Raw genomic sequence first — 23,289 nt, 5'->3', positions numbered from 1 at the left:
TCGTCACCCTCATCATCATCTTCAACCATTCCTTCAACTTCAATACCCAAAAGAGCCAATTGAAACATCATGCTCACTCAAACATCCAGACTTCTTCTTGCTAGAACACCTAGAACAACTGTACTTCCAGTTGCTAGAGCTGCCGCTTCAACATGGGCAAACGTTCCTGCCGGGTAAGTCGTCCGATCGAATACCTTGATTCGAGTCGATCGCATTATTGATATGAGGCTAATCATGGATTGATATGTCATCGCAGTCCCCCCGATCCCATTCTTGGTAGGTCACCAACAACAACAATAGAATGATATCTGGACGCGTAGCTAATTCAATACTGATGAATAGGTGTTACCGAGAAATTCAAGGCAGATAAATCCCCAAAGAAGATCAACCTCGGTGTTGGAGCTTATGTATGTAATTTCTTGTCAATCTCTCTCTCTCCTGACTCCTCGTCAATACTTGAGCAGGTGAGTTGTAGCTAATGGTTGTGTCGGAATCTTAATCTTACAGCGAGATGGTCAAGGAAAACCATACGTCCTTCCAACCGTAAAGAAAGCCGAAAAAATCCTTTCCGATGCTATGCAAGACAAAGAATACCTTCCTATCACTGTATGTTCATCTTCGGATTTTCAAATCCATAGTCTAAAATATAATCATAATCAGGCTGATATGAATATGTCCCTTCAAAGGGTCTTGCTGAATTCACAAAACTTGCTGCTGAATTAGCTTATGGAAAAGACTCAAAACCAATCGTGGAGAAGAGAGTGAGTATCAGGCTAATCTCAATGACTGCAGATATTGCATGCTGGGGGGCAGAAAGACTGACTATATTTCAGCTTGCTATCACTCAATCAATCTCAGGTACCGGTGCTCTTAGAATTGGTACTGCATTCCTTGCTAGACATTATCCAGGAGCCAAGACCATTTACTTGCCTACTCCAACATGGGGAAACCATATCCCTATTTCTAAAGACTCGGGTCTTGAAGTAAAACAATACAAGTAAGCTGGGGATTCGTGAGCTCTTAGGACTTAACGCTAACAAGGTTTCAAAAAACAGGTACTTTAACAAAGACACTGTCGGACTTGACTTCGAGGGTATGAAAGCTGATATCAAGGTGAGCAGTGGATGTTTGTGGTTCGCGAGAAAAGAAATAAGCTCATAGTTCTCATGAAATTCGCAGGCTGCCCCAGAAGGCTCAATTGTTAGTGACGATCCTGTCTCCTACTATTCGAAGAAACACATAGCTGATGCCATGTATACCGTATTCGCAGATCCTTCTCCACGCTTGTGCTCATGTAAGTCAGGTTCATGCAGCATCGGATTTGTCGAGAGTCTGCTGACGAGCTTCCTCAGAACCCTACCGGTATCGACCCTACCGAGGCTCAATGGAAGGAATTGTCTGATCTCGTAAAGGAGAAGAAACACTTCGCCTTCTTCGATATGGTCAGTCATTCTGCATACGAGCTCGTGATTTTACCTGTGTGGTACTGAATACTGAATTTACGTATCTCATGCAGGCTTACCAAGGTTTCGCCTCTGGTGATATCCTCAAAGATGCTTTTGCTGTCCGATACTTTGTTGAACAAGGTCATCAAATCCTCTTATGTCAATCTTTTGCCAAGGTGAGTAAGACAACTATCCCAGCGGACATAATTCGCCTTTGCGCGCAAGGGTAGAAGCTAAGCTCTTATATTTGCAGAACATGGGTCTTTACGGGGAACGAGCAGGAGCCATCTCATTCGTTTGCGAGTCTGCGGAGGAGAAAGCTAGAGTAGACTCTCAATTGAAAATCCTTATTAGACCTCTTTATTCTAACCCTCCTGTACAGTGAGCGTCTTTCTTCTTCTCATCATCTCCACTACGTTCAGGGGCTAACGATTTCATCAAATCTGTAGCGGTGCTCGACTCGTCAGCACTATCCTTTCTTCCCCTGAATTGACCGAAGAATGGTTAATCGAAGTTAAGGGTATGGCTGATCGAATTATCGAAATGAGAGAGCGATTATATAATAAACTCGTTGAATTGAAAACACCTGGAGAATGGGGACATATCAAATCGCAAATTGGTAAGTGATCATTACGTTTAATCGACAGGGTAACACAACTGATATCGATTACTTTCAAAGGAATGTTCTCTTTCACTGGTCTTAAAGCTGAACAAGTAGATGCACTTGCTGAAAAAGCTTCTATTTACCTTACAAGAGATGGTCGAATTTCAATGGCTGGTTTGAACGCTAACAATGTTGACGTGAGTAAGCGCCTATCTGGCATATACTCTCAACTTAAGATTGAATTGAAATAATTGCTGAAATTCCGGTTTTGCGTATGTATATAGTACTTTGCCGAATCCGTTTCAAAAGCAGTTAAAGGTGAACTCTAAATCATCAAGCAAAGAGAAGAAGTGAATTTTGGTGCATCGGATGTAGAATAAGATGAAATTGGAGAAAAAAGGTTAATGAAGGATTTATGCTTGGTATTTTAAGATATATCTCATGCATATCAAATTTCTATATTGAAGGATTGGCATAATAATCCGTAAATTACAATTCATTCAATTCAGTATGGATTAAAAAAAATGAAATGTCCAATTGATCTTTAATATGGAAATATACGAAAAAAGAAAGACGAAAATACATTAATTAAAAAATACCTAAAAACCCATAATATTGCTTGAGATAAAAAATTAATATAAATAATAATACAACCAAAGATAAATACTTCAAGATCACCTTTTCAATTTCTTTTTTGTGTTTTTTTTTCTAAAATATGTATTTTTTAATTTATCTTAAATATATTGTTCAGATACATTAAGACAAACTTGTAAAAAAGTACCTAAACATCCTTGAGGTGTTGAAGAAGAAATAGTTTCTTTTGCAATTGAATTAAGTAAATTAACACTGAAGTAAATATAAAATTATTAACATTGATAATTAATCATTAATATTGAGGATTTTTTGAAAAAAAAAAACAAAAAAAAAAAATAAAAAAAAACTTACTCTGCTTTACCATAAATTTTTAAAATTTCAATATCAGTTTGATTTAAATTTTCAGGATATTCCCAAATTGTTTCTTGTGTAATTTTAAAATTAATTAAAATTTTTGATTTTATATTTAAATTTGATTTCGAATTATTTAAAATAATTGAAATACTTGCTAATAAATAATTTGAATCATTTAAATTATATTTAATTGGATATCTAAAATTAACATAATGTAATTCTGCTCTAATTCTTTGTGAAACAGACCAAAGTTGACCAATTCTTTGAACAAACTAAAAAAAAAAGAATATTAAATTAATATTTTTCTTTTATTCATATGATGACTATTTATTTCATAATCACAAGATAATAAAAGAAGAATTTTAACTTACCGATGATAAAGTATCAAATGTTTTTGCTTTTACCATTTCTCTAATTGCAATTTCTAACATAGCAAATAATCCTTGTGTTGGAGTTTGTGAATTAGGTTTAACGATTGGACCATTTTTATTTTGTTGAGCTTTATCATACAAATAAGTTATTTGAGCTGACCATAAATTGACTATATAATTAGAACAGTTAAATGTTAAAGAAATTTCATTATCGAATTCTAATTCTAATAAATTGGCATGAATTTTTATAGGTCTCCAAAGATGTAAATGCTGAATTGAATTGTATTCCTCTGATATCACACTTCACCGTCAGCTTCAAAACGGCATACTTGGAGACTAAATGATAACTCACCTCGTAATCTGATTGCATCAGATTTTGTGAATTGATCACACTGAGATTTAGCATGTTGAATTGCGTTCACACATTCTCTCTTGGTACTATTCAATTCCTCCAGCTTGCTGGACAAAGCGGCTAATTTAGTGGTCGATTCTTCCAACTCGGATCCGAATATGTTGATTTGAGCACTGTTGGGTTTTCATCATAAGCTCAGAGCATAACCAAGGTTTATGAATGAAATCAACTTACCCTTGTTCGGCAATGCCTTCCTTGAGAGAAGCCAGTTCTTGCTGATCGCATTCCGCAATCTCAGCTACAATCTGTCTTTCTTTCTCCAATTCAGCTTGGAGTGCAGCTTGTCTAGCCTTAAGATCAGGTAAGATCGAGTCAGTCTGTTCTCGCAGAGCAGTCAGACGATCGTTATCCTATCGCATCATCATAACATTAGCTGCCACAATGGAAGTATGGAGGTCTAAACATACCTCTTGCATCCCTTCCAGCATTCCCTCGACATCTGGTTTGATAGTTTGCATTAACTGTAATTTCCAATCGTACCACATCTCCTTTGCTTTCAATTGAGTATTAGTCTTGAAAGACTTGAAAGTCATCTCGAAGAGTTGTTTATCTTCGTCCGTAGCGCTCAGATATTCCTGGATGACAGGGGGAGAATCTTCGTCGCATCTAGATTCGAATAAATCCAATTCCGATTGTCCCGTTCGGATATCTTCTCGCAATTTGTTGGCGGCCTATAATACAAACATGAGCCAAGGCGCTCGAACACCAGTCTGAGATAGCTTACCCAGGTGTACATATTGAGGAAAATGGAGTTGACTTGAGCTTCAGCATACTCATGTAAAGCGAAATCACGTTCTGCACCAGTACGAATTAGCGACAAATCAATGTCCAGCGTAAACCACTGCTCACCTCCTCCAGAATACGATTGGCCCAAAATACCTTTCCCCACACTGCTCCTTCTCCTATTCAAACCCGGTAAACCTTCCATAAATTGCACCCCAGTCATCTCCAGGAAAGCGGCAAGGGAGATATTCTGAGGTTGTTCCCATTCTTGTTCTTCTACTTCAGGCTCAAGCTCAGGCTCTGGTTCAGGTTCGGGGTCGGCCACTCTGACCGAACTTTGTCGTAGACTGGCTGGACTTCTAGCTATTCGCATCGGCGTACCCAGTGAGGCTCTTGGGGCATTCAGTGAAAGCCTAGAACCAGAACCAAATAAGGACGTCCGACCTTTCGCAGGGGGTTCAGATTTCGGTGTACCTCCAAATACTTCTTCTACGTTATTTTCCATGCCTGCATTCGATCTGCCCTTCTTGCTTTCGCCTTTGGAAGGGCTATCTTCTTCTTCTCTAGTCCGTTTCAATATTGCGCTATCGGGGTGACTGGCCGAACCGAAACTTAAGCGTTTGGCTACTTCTCCAGCTACTTGCATACCAGCTTTTTTGGGAGTAGTCGATTTGGTAGGACTGGGCGAAGGTGCAAATACGTTTCTCTTTTGCGAAGTCAACATCGATTCCCTATCTTTCGATCTTTGAGAGGAGGATAATGTATGTCTGGCAAAAGAAGGTGTACCTGACATCGGTCGAGTATTGGTAGGTAGAGTTTTTCCTGGCGATACAGGTGGATATGCGAGTGATCTACCTGGGGAAGCAGGATATGGTGACGGTGGAGGGAGGTTGATGATTCCACCTTGAGCAATGGTCATCTCCATACCGTCATCTTCTTCATCTTCCTGCGGACGGACCACCGAGTGGTTGAAAGTGAAAGTCATAGTTTTTTCTCTTAATTCACTGTTCATTGTATCCTCACCGGAGCTGATCGAATCGTCGGGACCGATGATACCACCGAAAGCAACTGTCTCTTCCATTTCCATCTCTACCTCGCCTTCGATTGCTTCTCCTGGTCGTAAATTCTGAGTGCTCGAGCCATCTGGGACGGGGAAAGTATAGCCTATCGATTGACGATTGGGATGTGCCCCCTTAGGCGCTTGAGGCGGTAACAAACCACCAACAGCGATAGTGAAGTCCATTGTTTTCTCTTCATCAGATCGCGTGGTAATATCGGCTTCTTCTGTGACATCGGAATCGATGGTCGTGTCGCCTACGGTGGTTGGTGCCATAGATGCACGTCTGACAATTCCACCATATATATTTTGCGTTATGTCCATGTCCATCTCGTCTTCTTCCAGCTCTTCATCGCTGTCTCCATCAGCTTGCTCTGTACCAAGAAGAGTATCTACTTGTTGACCATTGTTTTGTCTTCCCATCTGAACGATGCCTTCATCTTCTGACTCGTCATCTTCCTCGATCTCCATTGACTGTTCTCCTTGCGATGCACCTTCTCCTTCGAATATCGACGGGGCGAATATATTTGGCTTGGATACAGAACCGATGCTCTGGATAGAGGATCGACGTGAGTGAGAAGGAATGGCAGTAATGAACGCTCGTGGACCAGACGAAGGGGGAGGCAGGGTGATTATTGCGGCAGGGGTCCCGTCAGGCGACATGATCATTGGGCTCTTCTCGAACATCCTGAACCAATATAAGGCTCAGCCTTACAATCCCCAACTAACGCGAGCTAGCTTGAACTCACCTGACATGTGCATTTGGTGCAAAACTAACTCGTCTGGATAACATCGTCTGAGAAGCGGAGAATGCTATTGTGTGAGCATATTGAGCTGTATCTTCCGATTCGTCATTCTTGGATGATAGAGATTTGAGAATAGACTTTCGTGGTTGCTATTTTTGCATGGTTAGCTTGAATGTCCGTCAAGAGGAAGCGAGACACGAAGCTCACAGCAATTCGTCTAGCTTGTCTTCTTGGACTCAACCCTGCACCTGCTTTTCCAACTTGGAACGCTCCTTCACCTAATCCTTCTCCGCCGAAACTGACGGCACCTCGCTTCTTAGCTTTGAATTCCTTGTTGGTAACTGGTAAAGTGACATTATCGAGATTGAGGTCTTTCTCTCCAAGTGATATAGATTTGCGTGAAGCCCTAGGAGATCTGGCGGGAATCGACATGTTGTTCAAAGCAAGAGTACGAATGTCTAGGATTTACGGACTCTGTGATCTCTCCGGGATTGCCAAAGCACGAGCAGTAACTCTATGGCAAAGGGATCTCCTATATAGTGTAGTGATCACTTATGCTTGAGATTGATTTGATGATTGTAACGATTGTGAGGATGTTCAGTGTATTTGAGTGTAGTTGATGTTTTGTTTATTTATTTATTTGTTTGTTTACTCTGCTTGGGTTTAGAATATCACTCAACTTGATTTGATTCCGTGCATGAAATGAGTCATACAGGTACCCCGTGGGAAAATAAATAAATGAAAATCAGTCGCCTTCCGGCCACGTGGTTCCTCCGAAGCCCGAATCGGTACGATTAAGTAATGTTCCGGGTTTACGGTGTATCACAATTATCACAAGTATAGCTCTATTGATCATTGGGAACTATTGTATAGACAGATCTGAATTGGTAGGGTGATCAGATAGTCAGCAGCAAGGAGGCAGACATGAATATGGTAGCTACGGGGGCTACAGCAGCTGCTATGCTAGATCCGATGCACTATTACCGGGCTAAGAGGGATAGAGAGCGAAGGACGTGAGTTAACCTTTATTTCCTTTAGATCGTATTTTAGCTGATTAAAGGTTTGCAGGGTATTGAAGACGTATAAGATACTTGGTTTCATATCTTCAGGTAATCTAGAATTCTTATTAGGATCTGATTGTAGAGCTGACGCTGTGTATATTAGGTACCTATGGTCGAGTATATAAAGCAGTACTACTACCTTCTCCAGCATCCAAGGGCAATACGAATAAATCAACATTACCTTCTTCAGCTAGAGCAGCATTATCGATACCGAAAGATAAATTACCATCACCGACAACATCAATATCATCTTCCAATGCAACGATTTCAGATCCATTGAATAACCCGGAATTATGTATGAGACCAGGTGATTTACCTGCAAAAGAAGGGGATGTTTTTGCAATCAAAAAGTTTAAACCTGATAAAGAAGGGGATGTTTTGACTTATGCTGGGATAAGTCAATCTGGAGCGAGGGAAATCATGGTTAGTGAAACCGCCCCTTTCCGATGCGTCATTCACCTTGCCTTTTACTCTACATGTAAAAGGCCTTTTCAATCTGCATCCAGCGTTTCCATCTAATTTCTCACCTGCCGTTTCATGTTTTGTGCAATCACCATTTCTTACCGTTCCTGGTCAACCATACCAAGCGCCCAAGCTAACGGATTCGTACCGCATATAGCTTAATCGAGAACTGCATCATCGGAATCTAGTCGCACTACGAGAGGTTATACTGGAAGATAAAGCTATTTACATGGTATTCGAATATGCGGAACATGATTTCTTAGTGAGTTGCCCGGATTCGTCTTCTACCATGCACACATCTAACCTACACCTTTCACATTTCTCTTATTTTGTATTTCGAGTTACAAGGATAGGCTGACAAGAATGGCCTGTAGCAAATAATCCATCATCATTCGCAAACAACTCGAACACCTATACCTTCTCCAACTCTACGTAGACTCCTACATCAACTTTTATGCGGAGTACATTTTCTTCATTCTAATTTCTGCTTACATCGTGATTTGAAACCGGCAAATATCTTGGTCAATTCGTCAGGTGTAGTCAAAATTGGTGATTTAGGATTAGCTAGATTATGGCATAAACCATTAGCTCAAGGAGGTTTATTCGGTGGTGATAAAGTCGTTGTTACTATTTGGTATAGAGCCCCAGAATTAATATTAGGTGCAAAGCATTATACTGCTGCAGTTGGTATGTCATCACCCCACCTCACTGAATGAGCGGTTGTGGAATTTGTGCTGAATTATTTGGTAGATATATGGGCAATTGGTTGTATCTATGCGGAACTTTTGGCTCTTCGACCGATCTTTAAAGGAGATGAAGCAAAGATGGACGGGAAAAAACAATTACCTTTTCAACGTGATCAGATGGGCAAAATTTGTGAAGTGTTAGGTCCTGTCAAAGGTTCGTCAGCTTTCCGTATATACGGGTTGTAGATATCGTTAGCTGATGATGTTGTGGTATAGCTGATCAGTGGCCTGGTATTGTACATATGCCGGAGTATAAGACTTATCTGTCGTCAGGGCCGTAAGTGATTCATAATCAGCTGTCATGCTCAGACGAGAACCATCAGCCGACTGATAACGTGGCAGATATCCTAATCCAAATCCCCTTCCTTCGTGGTATCAACATCGGTCGACATCCTCGCAAGGCTATGATTTGCTTACAAGGTTGTTCGAATGGGATCCTGCGAGGAGGCTGACTGCTAGAGAGGCTCTAGCGCATCCTTGGTTTCAAGAAGAAGGTGGCGTAGCAGCAAAGTAAGTCAATCCTTTTCAATCATTCGATTGGGCTTCGTCCGGTTAACCATATCATATGCTGATTTTCTCACTCAGGAGTGTATTCGAAGGAAGTTCTGTTACATATCCAACACGAAGGGTAACTCATGAAGATAATGGTGATGCCAAGATGGGATCGTAAGTATACTCCAATCCAATGATAGTATGACATGCCTGACTCTGCCACTCATGATTAGATTGCCTCCCTCAATGGCTCATCCTCGATTACCATCAAGTAGTAATTTCCGACCAGCTAGTGCAACTCTTACTGGACAACCTCCACCAAGGAAGAAAGCTAGAATGTAATGGAGTTATCAATCACGAGCATCGATATATCGATTACGATATATGTCATAAGGTAGATAACTTGTATATCACGGGGTCTTACCTGTTTGTTGTAATATTTGTGTACTGCATGTATCTTATCGTTGGGTTGACTATCTGTATTAACCCCTCAGATGTGAAATTTAGCTCGATAAGAACACAAAAGAAGGCAGGATTCGGTCATATATTTATACCGTTGAGTTCCTTGTGTGAGTTTCCTTTACAAGTACTCGCCAGCCTATGAGCGGATTTGAGCCCTCTACCAATACATATGCGTGAATTATGTGTCCTGAAAACAACCTTCTCTACGACAATTAAAGTGGAAACCTGGAAATGATGGTTCTCCTACTGCCACTTTGGGTAATTGAGGTATCTTGGAACTCTGCTCTCCGGTTGCCTTTACATGACTTTAACCGACAAAATCGTCAATCATCATCTTCACTTTCGTTTCATCTTTCATATACTTCTTCATTAACTCTAATACGAAATTGTAAAATCAATACAAGCACAAACGTACATTATGGAAGCATCATCCTCATCATCATCATCAACGAACAGACAAGAGTTGATTCGTAATGCAGTTTTATTTCTGAATGATCCTAAGGTAGGTTCAATCAATTCTCTTCTTCATTCCTCATTAGACAGATTAAAGATTGACTGAAATAAATGTGATGTAGGTCGCTTCATCTACCCTTACATCAAGAATTCAATTTCTAGAATCAAAAGGATTAAATGAAATTGAAATTCAACAAGCTTTATCTCAAGCTTCTAATGGAAATTCAATTATAGATGAACAAAATCCAGAAAGACCTAAAGATCCTTCACCTAAATATGGATATAATAATCAAATTTCAAATAATTATGGATATGGACAAAGATTAATATATCCTCCAGAACCTCCAAAGCGAGATTGGAGAGATTTATTTGTGAGTGTTTTTCTATAGTCGTTAGATATAATATCGAGATGATGGGATACTAATTGAAATGAATGAAATAGATTATGGCTGTTATAAGTGGTGGTGTTGTTTATGGCTTATCAGTTTTAGCTAAGGTAAATTTATAAAATGTCATATTTCCTCTTGAGATAAATTGAAAATTGGTTTTTGATTTATGGAGATTGATTTAATTAACGTTATTAGAAATACCTTTTACCCCATTTACAACCTCCTTCAACAACTTCTTTTCAAGATACTTCTTCATCACTTACATCACAATATGATGAAGCTTCAAAATTACTTACGGATTTAACTGAACAAACTACTGCTTTACAAGATTCAATAAAAGAAGATAAAGAAAGAGTTAATAATGTTATAGAAGAGGTAGAAGATTCTTTAAAAAATGTTAAGAATAGTGAAGATAAATGGAGAGAAGAAATGAGAGATATAAGGACTGAAGTTGAAAGTGTAAGAGAATTAGTACCTAAAGTAAGTTTGATACAACTACCTGTACTGATCCCTTGCCTCTGAATATTACTATCTGCACGAGTCACCTGTCAAATCGAAACTGCTAGCAGATTATTTATCGTACAGAATGTCGCTTATGTTATGACCACTTTACAGTTAATTGAAAAATATTCCGCTTCTCAATCTTCAGCCTTATCAGATTTACAAAACGAATTACGTTCACTTAAAACTCTGTTAGTCGCTCGTCAAGGTCAATCAAATTCAATTCAAAATAATGGAAATTCATCTCCATCTTCTGGAGCCGGAATTAGCTCTGCAACTACCGCTGCGAATGCTTTATTGACTCCTAGAGGAAAAGGTATACCAGCTTGGCAATTACCTAGTCCATCTGCATCCCCTTCAACATCAAGTCCTGTCTCTGGCAGTTCCAGTTTAAGTGGAAGTGGAGTTATCGAAGAGAATGGGGATTCTGATAAAGGAAAAGGAAAAGCGGTGGAGGAAGAGGCGTAATTTGCTAAGCTCAAGTTGATCTCGTTGTTGGGGTCCATAAGTTAATAATGACTTTTGAAATTATAATGGTATAGACTGAGTTTTGGATATATACATTGTATTCGAGAATTGGATAGTGTATGTGAAAATACTGCCAATGGAAATCCATCTGACGAAACCATTCCCAATAAGGCGTTGTCTGTGGATGCGAATTAATGACTCGAGCAAATTCAAGATGAAGATGGAAATCAACATCGTCCTTTTCTACGTTCAAACTTCAACGGTGATGGAACAATATTGTTCAAATTTAATACTGTTCCTCTCCCAATGCCATCATTCTTCAGTTGTTTATTTGATTGATTGATTAAAGTCATATCAACGAAAGATTAATTCTATCAAATCAGGTTCAATTCCTTCACCCCAATAAGCTTTTATAAATACCCTTCGTAATTCTAATGTTTCGCATTGAAGTAATATCAAGGCATCAAATCGAATTGATCAACTGAAATTTGATTTTTAGAACTCTCAGCAAATGAACACTAAATGTTTTGTTCGAAAGAATAGATTTCAATCAAACAAAAGCTTTAATGCCATTAAATGATCTGTTTGATACTTTAATCGCGGTATTGACTATTTGATCGTTTTAATGAATTCAATTCTCCAGCTGGAGGAATGATTTCAAAGCGGTTCGGGAAAAGGGAAGTATGTTGTATCTGATATTGTCGATTTATTCTTATTGCAAGTACTAGTCTTCTGAAGCACAGACTTTTCGGACAAATCATTGCTAAGGCAATAATAATCAAGATGTAGATATGAGTTCATATAAGTACAGTACATCATAATGTGAAATACAACTTTATTTGGATATTTAGTTATTTCATATTTGAAAGTAAACTAGCTTCTTATAATATCGTTCACTATCAAATCAACAATTAGTCTACGATGCACGATGCACGACAAATTCTTAAAAGAGAAGAATCAACTTACATTATACAAATATACAATATTCATAATTTCTTATTTCTTCATTCCAATTCTCAAGTTTTTTTTTTTAAGGTTGTTATTCTTCTCCTTCTGCTTCATTAAAACTTAACATACCTTTTTTAGGTTTTTTATTTTTATTTTTCTTTTCTTTCTCTTTATTATCATCTTTTTCAATATTTTCAATTAAATCTTCATTACCTACTCCTACTAATTTTCTTTTATTTAAATTTGATTTTGAATTATTAATTATTTTTCCTTTATTAGATTTTATTAAATTTGAATTTGATTGATTTTTATTTTCTTTTAAATTAATTGAATTAGATATAGGAGGAGGTGATAAAGAAGATTCTCCTTTTACTATTAGAATATTTCGGATTAATAAAATATTAGCTTTTTTTTCCTTTCTAATTGTTTATAATGTTTTTAATGTTAAAAATGAAATAAAATGAAATAACTAACTTTTTTTTCTTAATTTTTTAAATTCATCTTCATTTAAATGTTTACCTTTTTTTAAAACTACTATTTGAGGTCCATCTTCATTTAAATTACCACCACCACCACCACCACCAAAATTTTCTTCCCATTCATCTTCTTCTGATAATTGTTGTTTTTCTTTTTCATCATCTGATCCATTTGACCATTTACCTTCTTTTGGTCTAGAAGGTATATTATTTTGTCTTTCATTAATTTCTTCTTTTTCAATTTCAGAATTAAAAGTAGTAGAACTTTGTTCTAGTCCGAAATTTTGTAAAAATTTAGGTTTATTTGAAATATATGTTAATCCTGTTGAATATTGTTGTTTTGTCATTCCTTTACGAGACATTGTTGAAAGTAACAATTATGCTTGAATATAGTAAAAGTTAAACAATCAAAAACAGAAATTGGGTTAAAGATCTATCTTGTTATTGAGTAATGTTCGTCTTTCGTATTCGTATTGATGCTAAACTTTATTCCATTGGACAATCTTAACTTGACTGATTATGAGTATTTACATTTAGAGCAAATAAAGATATTAATGATGCATTGACAATCAACGCGAGTATAAATAACTCCAGAATTCACCTCCACTTTCTATGTCCAATTCATTTATTCGAGTGGAATTATGACTCCATAATCTCATGGTATCATTTCCCATACTTAGCCTTCTACTTCATAATGTCTTGTATATAAACCCCAGCTCGTGTTTGCTCATGAGCACGAAATCATAACAATACATTTTCCATGCTAAATCCTACAACTATAAATCACTGAAAAAGCTACAAATTCCATCTTATCATACCTTTCATAATGTTTTCAATCTTCAACTTCACTTCACCTCATATCGTCATTCGCGCTGCACAAAGTATGAAATCAAACCGTCTGATCAGATTTCAAAAGCCACTGCCGCAAGCACCTATGAGCCCCTCCAACCGATCAACAGACCTCTCAAATCATCCGAAATGAATTTTCTATCCTTCTTCTTGCTTTCCTCTTCCATAGCATCCTCATCCGACTTTTCCTTTCCTTTCCCTTTTTTCCCAGATGATGAAGATCCAGTAACGTCTGAATTAATTCTTCGATGTCTTAAACCTTCTTTATTCTTTTCATCCAATTGAGCGTTCTCTTTATCGAGGTCTTCCACTAAAGATCGGAAAGAGAGGAATAGAACTTCCGCTTGGGCTAAAGTGGTATCGAGATCAATCTAAGTCATCAAATATCAGTGTTATCGCTCATTCAACCTCCGACATACACGGAGAAGACATAATCATTATCTGGAAATAAGACTCACAGTTCCACTGAGATCATTGGCGTATTTCAAAACCTCATCAAATTCAGTCAAATATCTAATCAAAACATCTCGATGGGATTGTAGAATGGCCAAAGCGACAAATAAAACAAATTGATCGGAATAAAAATTGGTCCAAAGTACCTAATAAGGTAAAAAAAATGGCATCAGCTTCTATCTTATTTCAAAGACCTCTGATGATCGAGCAATTGAAAAGGAAATGACTCACCTCCCAAAGCTTTATAACCTGTTCAAACTTGAATTCCCTCTTGAAATTGATTAGTATCCATCTGAAGCAGAAAAAGAGATTCAGAGAATCAGTCCTCTCTATATACAATGAACAGCGAATCAGTCCTTGTTCTATGTTAAGAGGTCACGGAACCTTGATTGAAATACTGAGCTCACCCAAATGAGCATATAACTCAGGATCCATAACACTGATCAACTGTTGTAAAGTCGATAATTTTCTTTTCATCCCACTTTGATCTCGCAAAAAATTACTTTCCTACATTATAGCCCGACAATAAGCTATAATCATATCTCGCATGCCCCATGAGCTGGGTATGAGACGACATACCATCATTTTCATCACTCCTACCAGACCCCAGAACGCATCTGCCTCATTCGCATCGAAGACCACGTAGATAGGGCTCAGAAGATCAGACATTCCTATCAATTCAATTCGGTTAGCCCACGAGATGCACACTTTAAGTATATTGATGCGTTTAACATACCTTGTACATAGCCCAACTCCGGAGAATAAGTATGATAGGTCATCAAAATTGTTCTTAGCGCTGCGATATGAGCTATTCAAGATTCTCTGTGATCAGCTGTGAAGTCGGTTAGCAAAATAGGTAAACATACGATTCAAAGCCGCCGCACTACCTTCTTCTTCTTCCCCTTGACTATCTGCACCTAAACTGCCTCGTCTTAAACTAGTATTGGCTCCTCCTCCTTCTTTCTCGTGATCTCCCTTATGAGCTGCTGAAGAAGGTACAGCGTATATAGCTTGATTTCGATCAGTCCGTCTGCAATCAACCTATCGAACTTGAGGATCAGCTTCTGGCGCTCATTCATGCAGAATGGTCCGGAATGAACAAATCACGTACGTCGATCCTATGCCATTCCTCTCGCCAATCTTCTCTACCTCCATTAACCTCATCTTCTCTAGCAGCTTCCTTCCTCCATTTACCTTTCAATCCTGCATACACCTGTCGTTTCGCTCTTCTAGCTTCTTCTCTCTGCTTATTTCGCTTTTCTTTTCCTGATTCTCCTCCTCCTAGACCACCAATTTGCCAAGGTATAATTCCCAATAGAACTTCCCATCCTTCTTTTCTTGCTTTAATTTCCTCTGGCTCTGAAGAATCACTAAATCCTCTTTTAAAGATTTCTCTCCTAACATAAAGCTCATCTCTTCCTTGAGCCGACAAACTTTCCCATTCTCTTGCCGTAATCGGGTGTTGTGGAGTCCTCGTAGGGTTTGGAATCGGTCGTTTAGAGTAAGATTTAGGTAACATCGAGAAAACTCCGAGTGAACTTTCTAGATCTTCAACAGGAGACAGAGAACCTGATTGAGATGCTGAAAGAGAAGTTGCAGATTTCCTACGTTGTATTCTTGCTTTACTTGCCAATTCGTCTCTTCTAGCCTTTTCACCTTCTTCAGCAACCACCCTAGCCCATCTAGCTAAATACAATCTCGCAGATTCAAATTCGCTAGCCACATCGGCATTGTTTTTCTTACCAGTCTTGGGAGGTAGTCGACCGGTCCTTTCCCATTCTCCCGGCACGTTGACCAGAGATCGAACTGCAGGTGGGAGGTGAGGTACAACAGGTTGAGCCAACGGATGAGACAGTACTTGAGAGGCGGCTTTTCTCGATAAATTCGTTAGATTCGATAAAGAAGTCATAAGTGTTTGTTTTGGTGTAGCTGTGTTCAGTACGGCTGAATTCGGATATGTTTGTTTAGGAGGGTATGGCGCTGGCTGAGTGGATTGAGCAGGTTTGCGTTGAATAGGTACAGTCTCAGGTTCTTCTTCTAATCCGGCTTCGTGCACTTCTCTATCACTCTTACTTGGATTCACCAGCCACAGTTCTGCGCCCATATTCTTCTTCGAAGTCAGTAAGCGGGACCGAACGAATGTAGCTCGAGATTCGAGAAGCGAGAGGAATGGGGGGAATCCCCATTGGGCGCGAGGTAAGGGTTGTAGTGGATTCGGTGGATTGGGTGAGGCGAGTAAAGGAGATTCATCGTCGTGGAAGTATAAAGTAGGAAGGGATATACCGCCCATCAGGCTAAATATTCAACAGGTGCTCAGCTTTGTAGGGTCGACCTGAAATCCGATATAATACTTACTTGAATGTAGCCGAGCCGTACCAATGGGACAGACTTGGCTACAGGATAGCATCAAGGTCAGCTGGTTACAGACCGCCTTTGAATGCACGGCCAAGCTCACAGGGTAGACGAGAATACTATAAATACTAGTTATCGGAATTGAAAAAGCATATTTTTCTCCCTTCGGCGGGGGCAAGGAAACGAATACAAAGCCTGTGATCGGTCATGAGATCAGCTTTTCACGTCCCTAGCGATATCAATCTCGATGAACTAACCGTCTTCTTCCTCTTCTGCATTTTGCGCTAAAGTCCTGCCTTCCATCGTCTTATATCCTTGTCTATCTTTCTCATCCATCCTGTCTAGCAATTCATTCGGTACCCACGTAATTAGAGTTTCTTTTTGCCCATTTTCAACGCTGGATTCAAGATTAGGAGCAAGTGAATGAGGAGTAGAATGATCTACTTCTACTATACCCAAATATCCTGAGATATTATCCTTGTTGAATGAAGTTGGGTGTATTGATACATGGGATTTACAATAAAGTAACCTTGCTTTTCCACCATTGTTACTCGCATCCTTCAATGATGCTGCTAATGGATGATCTGAAACGTGATCAAATGAAGTATTTGTTGTTGCGGGAGAATGAGCTTGAGTTGATGATATATTGATAAGGGAAGAAGTATCCGATGAGGTGGAACGTCGATTCTAAATCGCAGCACACGTTGTGATAGGTTAATAGGTGGCGATGACAGGTGTGAAAGTTAAACTTACCTCGGTGAGATTTGGATTTGATGATTCTGCCATTTTGGGTTTATTATCAAACTCTTCCAAGAATCTCATGAGGTCGAATATGATTTTATACTAAGTGTAAGTGTACATGAACCTGGGAATGGAATGTAGTGAGATATGAGATGAAAGAGATAAGGCTATGAGAGTGCTAATTAATTTACTTCGTCATTTATTATTAGTTATATAATTGCGGGTAAGGGTCTTGCCGATCACTAGCTAAATACAAAATATATACCACGTGTCAGATAACGGCATACGAATACTAATGGCCTGCACTAAATAGACGTGACGTGTCCATTTAATCTAAATTAAATCATTCAATTATTATTGTTAATACTCTTCTATTTTCTGACAATATATAATAGGCAGGATATCCTAACCAACAGTACAATGCCGCCTAGATCGAGATATGCTGTCGATCCAAGTCTGACTGCCCCTGCTAAGCAATCTCAAGGTCAAGGACAATCTCAACCAGACTACTATCAGCAACAACAACCTTCTTATGGACAACAATCCAATTCTCAACAAGGATACTACGGTCAACAACAACAACAAACACAAGGAGGATATAATGATCCAAATTATCTTCCTCAACTTCACAATGTATCAGGAAGGAATGTAGCACCTACAGGTGAATACGCTCCAAATCCTTCAACATCATATCAACAATATCCTCAACACCCTCAACAACAACAACATCAGCCACAAAATCAACAACAAAGGTATCCCGAACAACCTATAAATCATATTCAAGCACCACCGCATTCTTCAGGTCCACAACTTACTGGTCCAAGAGTAAGAATTGATCCAAGTCAAGTACCAAATCCTGTTGAAGCTCAAGAGTTAGATCAGAATCTATATGATGATGAAGATTTCTTTAGTTGTCAGACAAAAGGTTTAGTACCCCTTGTAGGAACAGACTACAGAGCTATAGATCAGGGTGAGTCCATATCCACTTATAGCAGCTCAGCTCATTGGAGCTGCAAGATGAGGAGAATCTAGGGGCTGATTTAAGGGGGATGATTTAGGGAATTCCCTTCCTCGTCATCTTAGAGCAACACTACCAGTCATTCCTTCCAATTCCCAACTCCTCGATACAACTGCTTTGCCTTTCGGATTGATAGTTCACCCTTTCGCTCCATTGAGATATGACGAGAATCCAATTCCGACAATATCAAATTGGAATTCAGGTCAAAGTGCTTTTGATCCCCCTTCGTATTTAGGGGAGGAAGATGATGGCCCACCAAGATGCGAAAAATGTAGAGGTTATATAAATGTTTGGTGCAGATTTGTGGATGGTGGTAGGAAATGGAACTGTAATCTGTGTGGAGGAGTGAATGTCGGTGAGTCAAAATTACCGTTTTAGCTGTCTGTGTTGCATATTATCGGCATAATTTATTCTTGTTTGTCTATCCTGGAGCTGGACACGTAATATGGGTACGACGCTGATCAATTTTGTCTTGATTCAGTCTCTCCAACATATTTCTGTCACTTAGCACCAAATGGTCAGAGATTAGATCACGAATCTAGACCAGAATTACAGTTTGGTACCGTTGATCTATCTGTTGGTCAATCGTATTGGTCCCTTCAACCACCTCCTTCAGGTAGTCTAATTGATGTAGCTACGGATGTAGGAAATAGTGCATCAGATGCAATTTCTTCAACAGCAGCAGATCTATTGGGTGGTCTTCAAGCTTCATTAGGACAAGATCAACATAATAATAGAGGTCCTTCACCTGCTTTATCAGCTAAAGAAAAAGCGAAAGAGCTCAAAAAGTATAGAAAACCTCATGGAATTGGTAGAGTCTTCATTATTGATGTTAGCTCTTCATCAGCTCAAAGAGGAATCGTGAGAGAAGTCTGTGAAGGTATAAAGAAAGCTCTTTATGGTAATAAATCACAAAAGAATGGAACAGAAGCGAATGGACAAGGGGCAGAGGACGAAGAAGAAGAGGAAATAACGATCGGCAAAGGAGAAAGGGTTGGGATCATCAGTGTAGCTGAACATGTTGGATTCTGGAATTTATCTGTGAGTAAACTCCGGAAACCGATCCATCTTCCACGCGATTCAGTGATATAATTGAAATATCAAGGGGAGATGAGCTAATGACTCGGTGTCACTCACCTTCATAGTCCAATCTCTCTGCTCCTACGCAACTGATTGTGTCAGATCTGGATGATATGTTTATTCCGTTCACATCGGGATTCTTGGTAGATCCGTTCGAATCGAAGTGAGTGACCTCGTGTGTTGCGAACACGAGTACCCGACTGACGATGATTGTGTTACTTAGGACCCAGATTGTAGCACTTTTGGATCTTCTACCTATAATAGCGGAAAACGGTCAAGAAGGTAATAGAGTAGCAGCTGGATCGGCCGTCAAAGGTGCTTTGGCTGGATTGGTGAGTCGGATATATTTTTCGATTCAAGAGCGACGCAATGGTCAAGTGCTGATGGTTTTCTTAGCGAATGCGAGGTGGTCAAATCAATTTATTCGTATCAGGACTGATAACTCATGGTGCCGGTGCTTTACAATCGAGAGAAGATCCAACCATATATAATACGGATAAAGAGAAAAACCTTTTCAGTCCAGCTAATAACTTTTGGAGAGAATTAGGAGATGAATTAGCAGAATGTGGAGTTGGAACAAATATCTTTGTTTTCCCTGAACAATATTGTGATGTTGCTTCTATAGGTCATATAACATCAATTACAGGTGGTGAAACATTTTTTCATCCTAAATTTTCACCACCTAGAGATCGTAATTTACTTTATTCAGAAATTGAAGATTTAATTTTAAAAAGAGAATTAGTATATAACGTTTCAATTAGAATTAGATGTTCAAATGGAATTAGAATTTCAGATCATATTGGAAATTTTTATCAACGTTCAATGACAGATCTAGAATTTGGTCAATTAGATTCTAAAAAATCATTTATAGCTGTTTTAAAACATGAAGGTTCAAGATTAGATGAAAGACAACCTGCTTATATACAAGTTGCAATTCTTTATACAACTTCTTCTGGTGAAAGAAAAGTTAGATTATTAAATATGATGTTTGGTGTAACTGGTTTAATTGGAAATATTTTCAAATTTGCAGATCAAGAAGCTGGAGTTGGTGTTTTATTAAAAGGTGGTAAGTCTCATTTCTTCCGAATAATATAAAAAGAAAATCATTTCAGGTTGAATGCTTATAATGATTTCTATTAGCCGTCTCTCAAATGCCTACTCGAACTTTAAGGGATATCAAGAAAGCCCTGACGGAACGATGTAATCGAGTCTTACTGATGTATCGAAAACATTGCGCACCGGCTGTACAGCAAGGTCAAGTAAGTTGACAATATGTGACAAGATCCGGAAAATAAAAGTTCAAAAGCTGATATCATTGATAGTTGATCTTACCCGAGGGATTCAAATTGTTGCCGTTATATACATTGTGTATGCTGAAGTCGAAACCCCTGAAAGGTAAGTCGAGATGCATCGATTCACTTGTTGACAGTAGCTGATGAGCAATGTGTTATATAGGAGGGAACGTAACTTCGGATGTACGGGTTCATTATATGCGTCAATTTAAATCTCTTTCCGCTACCAGGACCATTAATTTACTATACCCCAGATTACTTGCTATTCACGATTTGAACGAAAAAATCGGTTTCCCTGATGAGAAAGGTAAATTACAATTACCTCAATTTATGAGAGCAAGTTATGGTTGGATGGTAGCTGAAGGAGCATATCTTTTGAGTAAGTGTTATTAACGTCAGTTAGATTGAAAATCAGGCTGATAAAAGTAATTTAGGTAATGGAGAAGTAGCAATGATTTGGTTTGGTTCAGCTGTATCTCCACAAATAATAGATGATTTATATGGAGTTGATAATTTACAAGATCTTGATGTAAGAATGGTAAGTTTTTTCTTCTTTTCTAATTTTAAGGGGTTTTTTTTTAAAAAAATTATCTGTACTAATGGAAATTTGGTTAATTTTTTAAACAAAAAAGACATCTTTACCGAAATTACCAACTTTATTATCTACTCAAATACGAAATATTTTAACTCATTTAGAAAGAATACTTGATAATTCTTTACCTGTTATAATTGTTAGACAAAATTTAGATGGAATGGAAATTGAATTTGCTAATCAATTAGTAGAAGATAGTAATAATGATGCTTTAAGTTATACAGATTGTAAGTATATTTTCATCAGTATACAAAGGAGTACTTTGAACGTGGGATTGACAGCTTATGATATGTTGGGTTCACCTTTCTAATAGATCTTATGACTGCTCATAAATCTATAACGAATGAATTGTCAGGTAATGGAGGAAAAAGTGATAGTTGGAAACCTTGGTAGGGTTTTCACTTTTCAGGATCTAAAATGAGGAAATAAGAATTGGTGTAGGTAGATTAAAGAATGAATGATGAGTATTAGTAATAGTCATGAAGTGAGCATAAATCATACTGTAAATGCATAATATCAAATCATGTATATTGTACCATTCTATTCACTTGTTCGGAAGAACAACATTAATGAAGGAATGTAAAATCAATAAATTGAATCACAATTTTCCAAAATGATAAGATAAAATCATCAACGTAATATGCCACTAATAAACGTTTCAAGGAGATAAAAATGATGTCACTTTACGTCATGTTCATCAGTGAAATATAGTTTGATAAGAATAATTGAAAGGAAGGTTAGTTTATTTATTCTTATTGTGATGGCTCGTGATGTTAAGATTATTTAGTGGTACATGTGTAGATGTATAGTAAGAGGAATGATATAAAACTCAAGTGCTTAATGTAGTTGATGCAGTTTCTTTCATTTCCTTTCATTGATTCAGAATCAAATTCATATTCAAATTAATAATAAATAAGATCAAATCTTATCATTTAATATTCATTTCGAAAACATTATTAACAATTTCAAAATGCAATCAGTATTAGTAAGTTTTAATACTGTTTTTTGAATCATATAAATATCAGAAGCCAAAAAGAGTGACTAATCTGATTTAATAAAAATGATGTTATTATAGGAATCAGCAAAATCAGTTGTTGATACAACAACTAATTTAGTTTCAAATGTAATTCAATCAACTGGATTAACTAATCAATCAAATCATCATCAACATAATGAAGAAAATTTTCATAAAAATTCAAGTTTATCACCAAATTCAATAATTAATGAAATTAAAAAAATCGATTCAGAAGGTTTAGATATTTTTGAAAATGATAATGTAAAACATGATATTTTAGTTAAAATTAATAAACTTGCAAAGTAAGTTTTAATAATAATTTCCAATTAATAATGAAATTATGTGATGAATTTACATAAATTCATTAAAAAGAAAATAAAATATACTCTTGAGATTGGAATTTTTCAAATAACTTTCTTAATAAATAAGCTAATTTATTAATTATTTTGAAAATTATCCAGAGAAGATATTAAACATGGTTTAAAAGAATTAAATTCACTTGATTTAATTGGTCCTAATGGAATTAAAAAAGGTATTGATGTTAGTTTGAATCTTGGTTATAATTATAATTATTTTTGTTTTTGATTAAAAATCAAATTTAATTGAAAAAACTAATTTTCGTAATTTCCCTTTAGTACTATCACCCTTTAAGATATTTTACAGTAAATAGACCATTAGGTATTGATTATATTGGTGAAATTGAAATTGAAAATGGTAAATCATTTCATGGCGAGTGATAATACCACATCTTTAGAAAAAAAAAAAATCATCCTAAATTGTACAATTAAGTTATAATTTGATTATCCTCTAATTATTGAAAATCTGCTTATATTTAATGAGACCCAGTCCGAGTTCATAAAGCTGGATTAGGTAATTCTCCTACATTCCATTCAATTGATACTAGACCTTCAGAAGAAGGTGGTGCAGTTTTCAAAACTGGTGATCCTCTGAAATGGTTTGATTATTAATTCGAATTAAGATTGTTTCGTAAAGAATCGATAATTAAATCAAACGAAGTAGGGTAATAATATTACTCATTATGATATTATACGATATTTAATAAGTGAGATGAATCATTAGGTATTATACGATATTTGATAAGTGAGATGAATCATTAGGAATAAACATGTATC

The 23,289-nt window shown here is 37.4% G+C and overlaps 8 protein-coding genes across 8 annotated transcripts; 5 read left to right on the top strand and 3 right to left on the bottom strand.

The window, feature by feature from the left end:
* Positions 1 to 69: 69 nt before the first annotated feature.
* Positions 70 to 2,378, top strand: I206_106720 (uncharacterized protein; the record flags this gene model as incomplete). Its single annotated transcript, XM_019159085.1, has 15 exons — positions 70 to 173; positions 257 to 276; positions 343 to 407; positions 508 to 606; positions 687 to 761; positions 834 to 997; positions 1,056 to 1,113; positions 1,180 to 1,200; positions 1,271 to 1,294; positions 1,353 to 1,442; positions 1,517 to 1,621; positions 1,699 to 1,826; positions 1,895 to 2,064; positions 2,125 to 2,246; positions 2,334 to 2,378. The coding sequence occupies 15 exons, from the start codon at positions 70 to 72 to the stop codon at positions 2,376 to 2,378; spliced, it is 1,290 nt and encodes a 429-aa protein (XP_019007757.1).
* Positions 2,379 to 2,783: 405 nt separating this feature from the next.
* Positions 2,784 to 6,738, bottom strand: I206_106719 (uncharacterized protein; the record flags this gene model as incomplete). Its single annotated transcript, XM_019159086.1, has 10 exons — positions 2,784 to 2,895; positions 2,995 to 3,269; positions 3,369 to 3,658; positions 3,721 to 3,893; positions 3,955 to 4,130; positions 4,188 to 4,451; positions 4,505 to 4,575; positions 4,630 to 6,248; positions 6,310 to 6,455; positions 6,514 to 6,738. The coding sequence occupies 10 exons, from the start codon at positions 6,736 to 6,738 to the stop codon at positions 2,784 to 2,786; spliced, it is 3,351 nt and encodes a 1,116-aa protein (XP_019007758.1).
* A 498-nt stretch (positions 6,739 to 7,236) lies between these two features.
* On the top strand, positions 7,237 to 9,409 carry I206_106718 (serine/threonine-protein kinase SSN3; the record flags this gene model as incomplete). Its single annotated transcript, XM_019159087.1, has 10 exons — positions 7,237 to 7,319; positions 7,375 to 7,415; positions 7,471 to 7,790; positions 7,987 to 8,091; positions 8,204 to 8,516; positions 8,580 to 8,729; positions 8,792 to 8,852; positions 8,918 to 9,085; positions 9,161 to 9,241; positions 9,301 to 9,409. The coding sequence occupies 10 exons, from the start codon at positions 7,237 to 7,239 to the stop codon at positions 9,407 to 9,409; spliced, it is 1,431 nt and encodes a 476-aa protein (XP_019007759.1).
* A 538-nt stretch (positions 9,410 to 9,947) lies between these two features.
* I206_106717 (uncharacterized protein) lies at positions 9,948 to 11,340 on the top strand (the record flags this gene model as incomplete). The annotated part of the gene is made up of 5 exons (XM_019159088.1): positions 9,948 to 10,031; positions 10,105 to 10,353; positions 10,425 to 10,478; positions 10,567 to 10,851; positions 10,987 to 11,340. 5 exons carry the CDS (start codon positions 9,948 to 9,950, stop codon positions 11,338 to 11,340), a joined length of 1,026 nt encoding a protein of 341 aa, XP_019007760.1.
* A 1,039-nt stretch (positions 11,341 to 12,379) lies between these two features.
* On the bottom strand, positions 12,380 to 13,126 carry I206_106716 (uncharacterized protein; the record flags this gene model as incomplete). The annotated part of the gene is made up of 2 exons (XM_019159089.1): positions 12,380 to 12,660; positions 12,763 to 13,126. The coding sequence occupies 2 exons, from the start codon at positions 13,124 to 13,126 to the stop codon at positions 12,380 to 12,382; spliced, it is 645 nt and encodes a 214-aa protein (XP_019007761.1).
* Positions 13,127 to 13,696: 570 nt separating this feature from the next.
* Positions 13,697 to 17,204, bottom strand: I206_106715 (uncharacterized protein; the record flags this gene model as incomplete). The annotated part of the gene is made up of 12 exons (XM_019159090.1): positions 13,697 to 13,984; positions 14,072 to 14,212; positions 14,298 to 14,395; positions 14,474 to 14,573; positions 14,646 to 14,737; positions 14,803 to 14,874; positions 14,933 to 15,107; positions 15,178 to 16,360; positions 16,422 to 16,459; positions 16,522 to 16,613; positions 16,676 to 17,105; positions 17,172 to 17,204. The coding sequence occupies 12 exons, from the start codon at positions 17,202 to 17,204 to the stop codon at positions 13,697 to 13,699; spliced, it is 2,742 nt and encodes a 913-aa protein (XP_019007762.1).
* Positions 17,205 to 17,579: 375 nt separating this feature from the next.
* I206_106714 (uncharacterized protein) lies at positions 17,580 to 21,534 on the top strand (the record flags this gene model as incomplete). The annotated part of the gene is made up of 12 exons (XM_070203385.1): positions 17,580 to 18,129; positions 18,218 to 18,532; positions 18,659 to 19,218; positions 19,323 to 19,420; positions 19,481 to 19,589; positions 19,654 to 20,323; positions 20,398 to 20,516; positions 20,580 to 20,652; positions 20,713 to 20,928; positions 20,984 to 21,087; positions 21,182 to 21,368; positions 21,455 to 21,534. The coding sequence occupies 12 exons, from the start codon at positions 17,580 to 17,582 to the stop codon at positions 21,532 to 21,534; spliced, it is 3,081 nt and encodes a 1,026-aa protein (XP_070059486.1).
* A 577-nt stretch (positions 21,535 to 22,111) lies between these two features.
* I206_106713 (uncharacterized protein) lies at positions 22,112 to 23,124 on the top strand (the record flags this gene model as incomplete). Its single annotated transcript, XM_019159092.1, has 5 exons — positions 22,112 to 22,126; positions 22,217 to 22,458; positions 22,618 to 22,696; positions 22,792 to 22,870; positions 23,003 to 23,124. 5 exons carry the CDS (start codon positions 22,112 to 22,114, stop codon positions 23,122 to 23,124), a joined length of 537 nt encoding a protein of 178 aa, XP_019007764.1.
* Between the last annotated feature and the right edge of the window lie 165 nt (positions 23,125 to 23,289).

This window comes from Kwoniella pini, chromosome 9 (assembly GCF_000512605.2).
Source record: "Kwoniella pini CBS 10737 chromosome 9, complete sequence".
Classification (NCBI taxonomy): domain Eukaryota; kingdom Fungi; phylum Basidiomycota; class Tremellomycetes; order Tremellales; family Cryptococcaceae; genus Kwoniella; species Kwoniella pini.
Note: the sequence above shows the minus strand (reverse complement) of the source record. Positions and strands in the feature narration are given on the sequence as shown.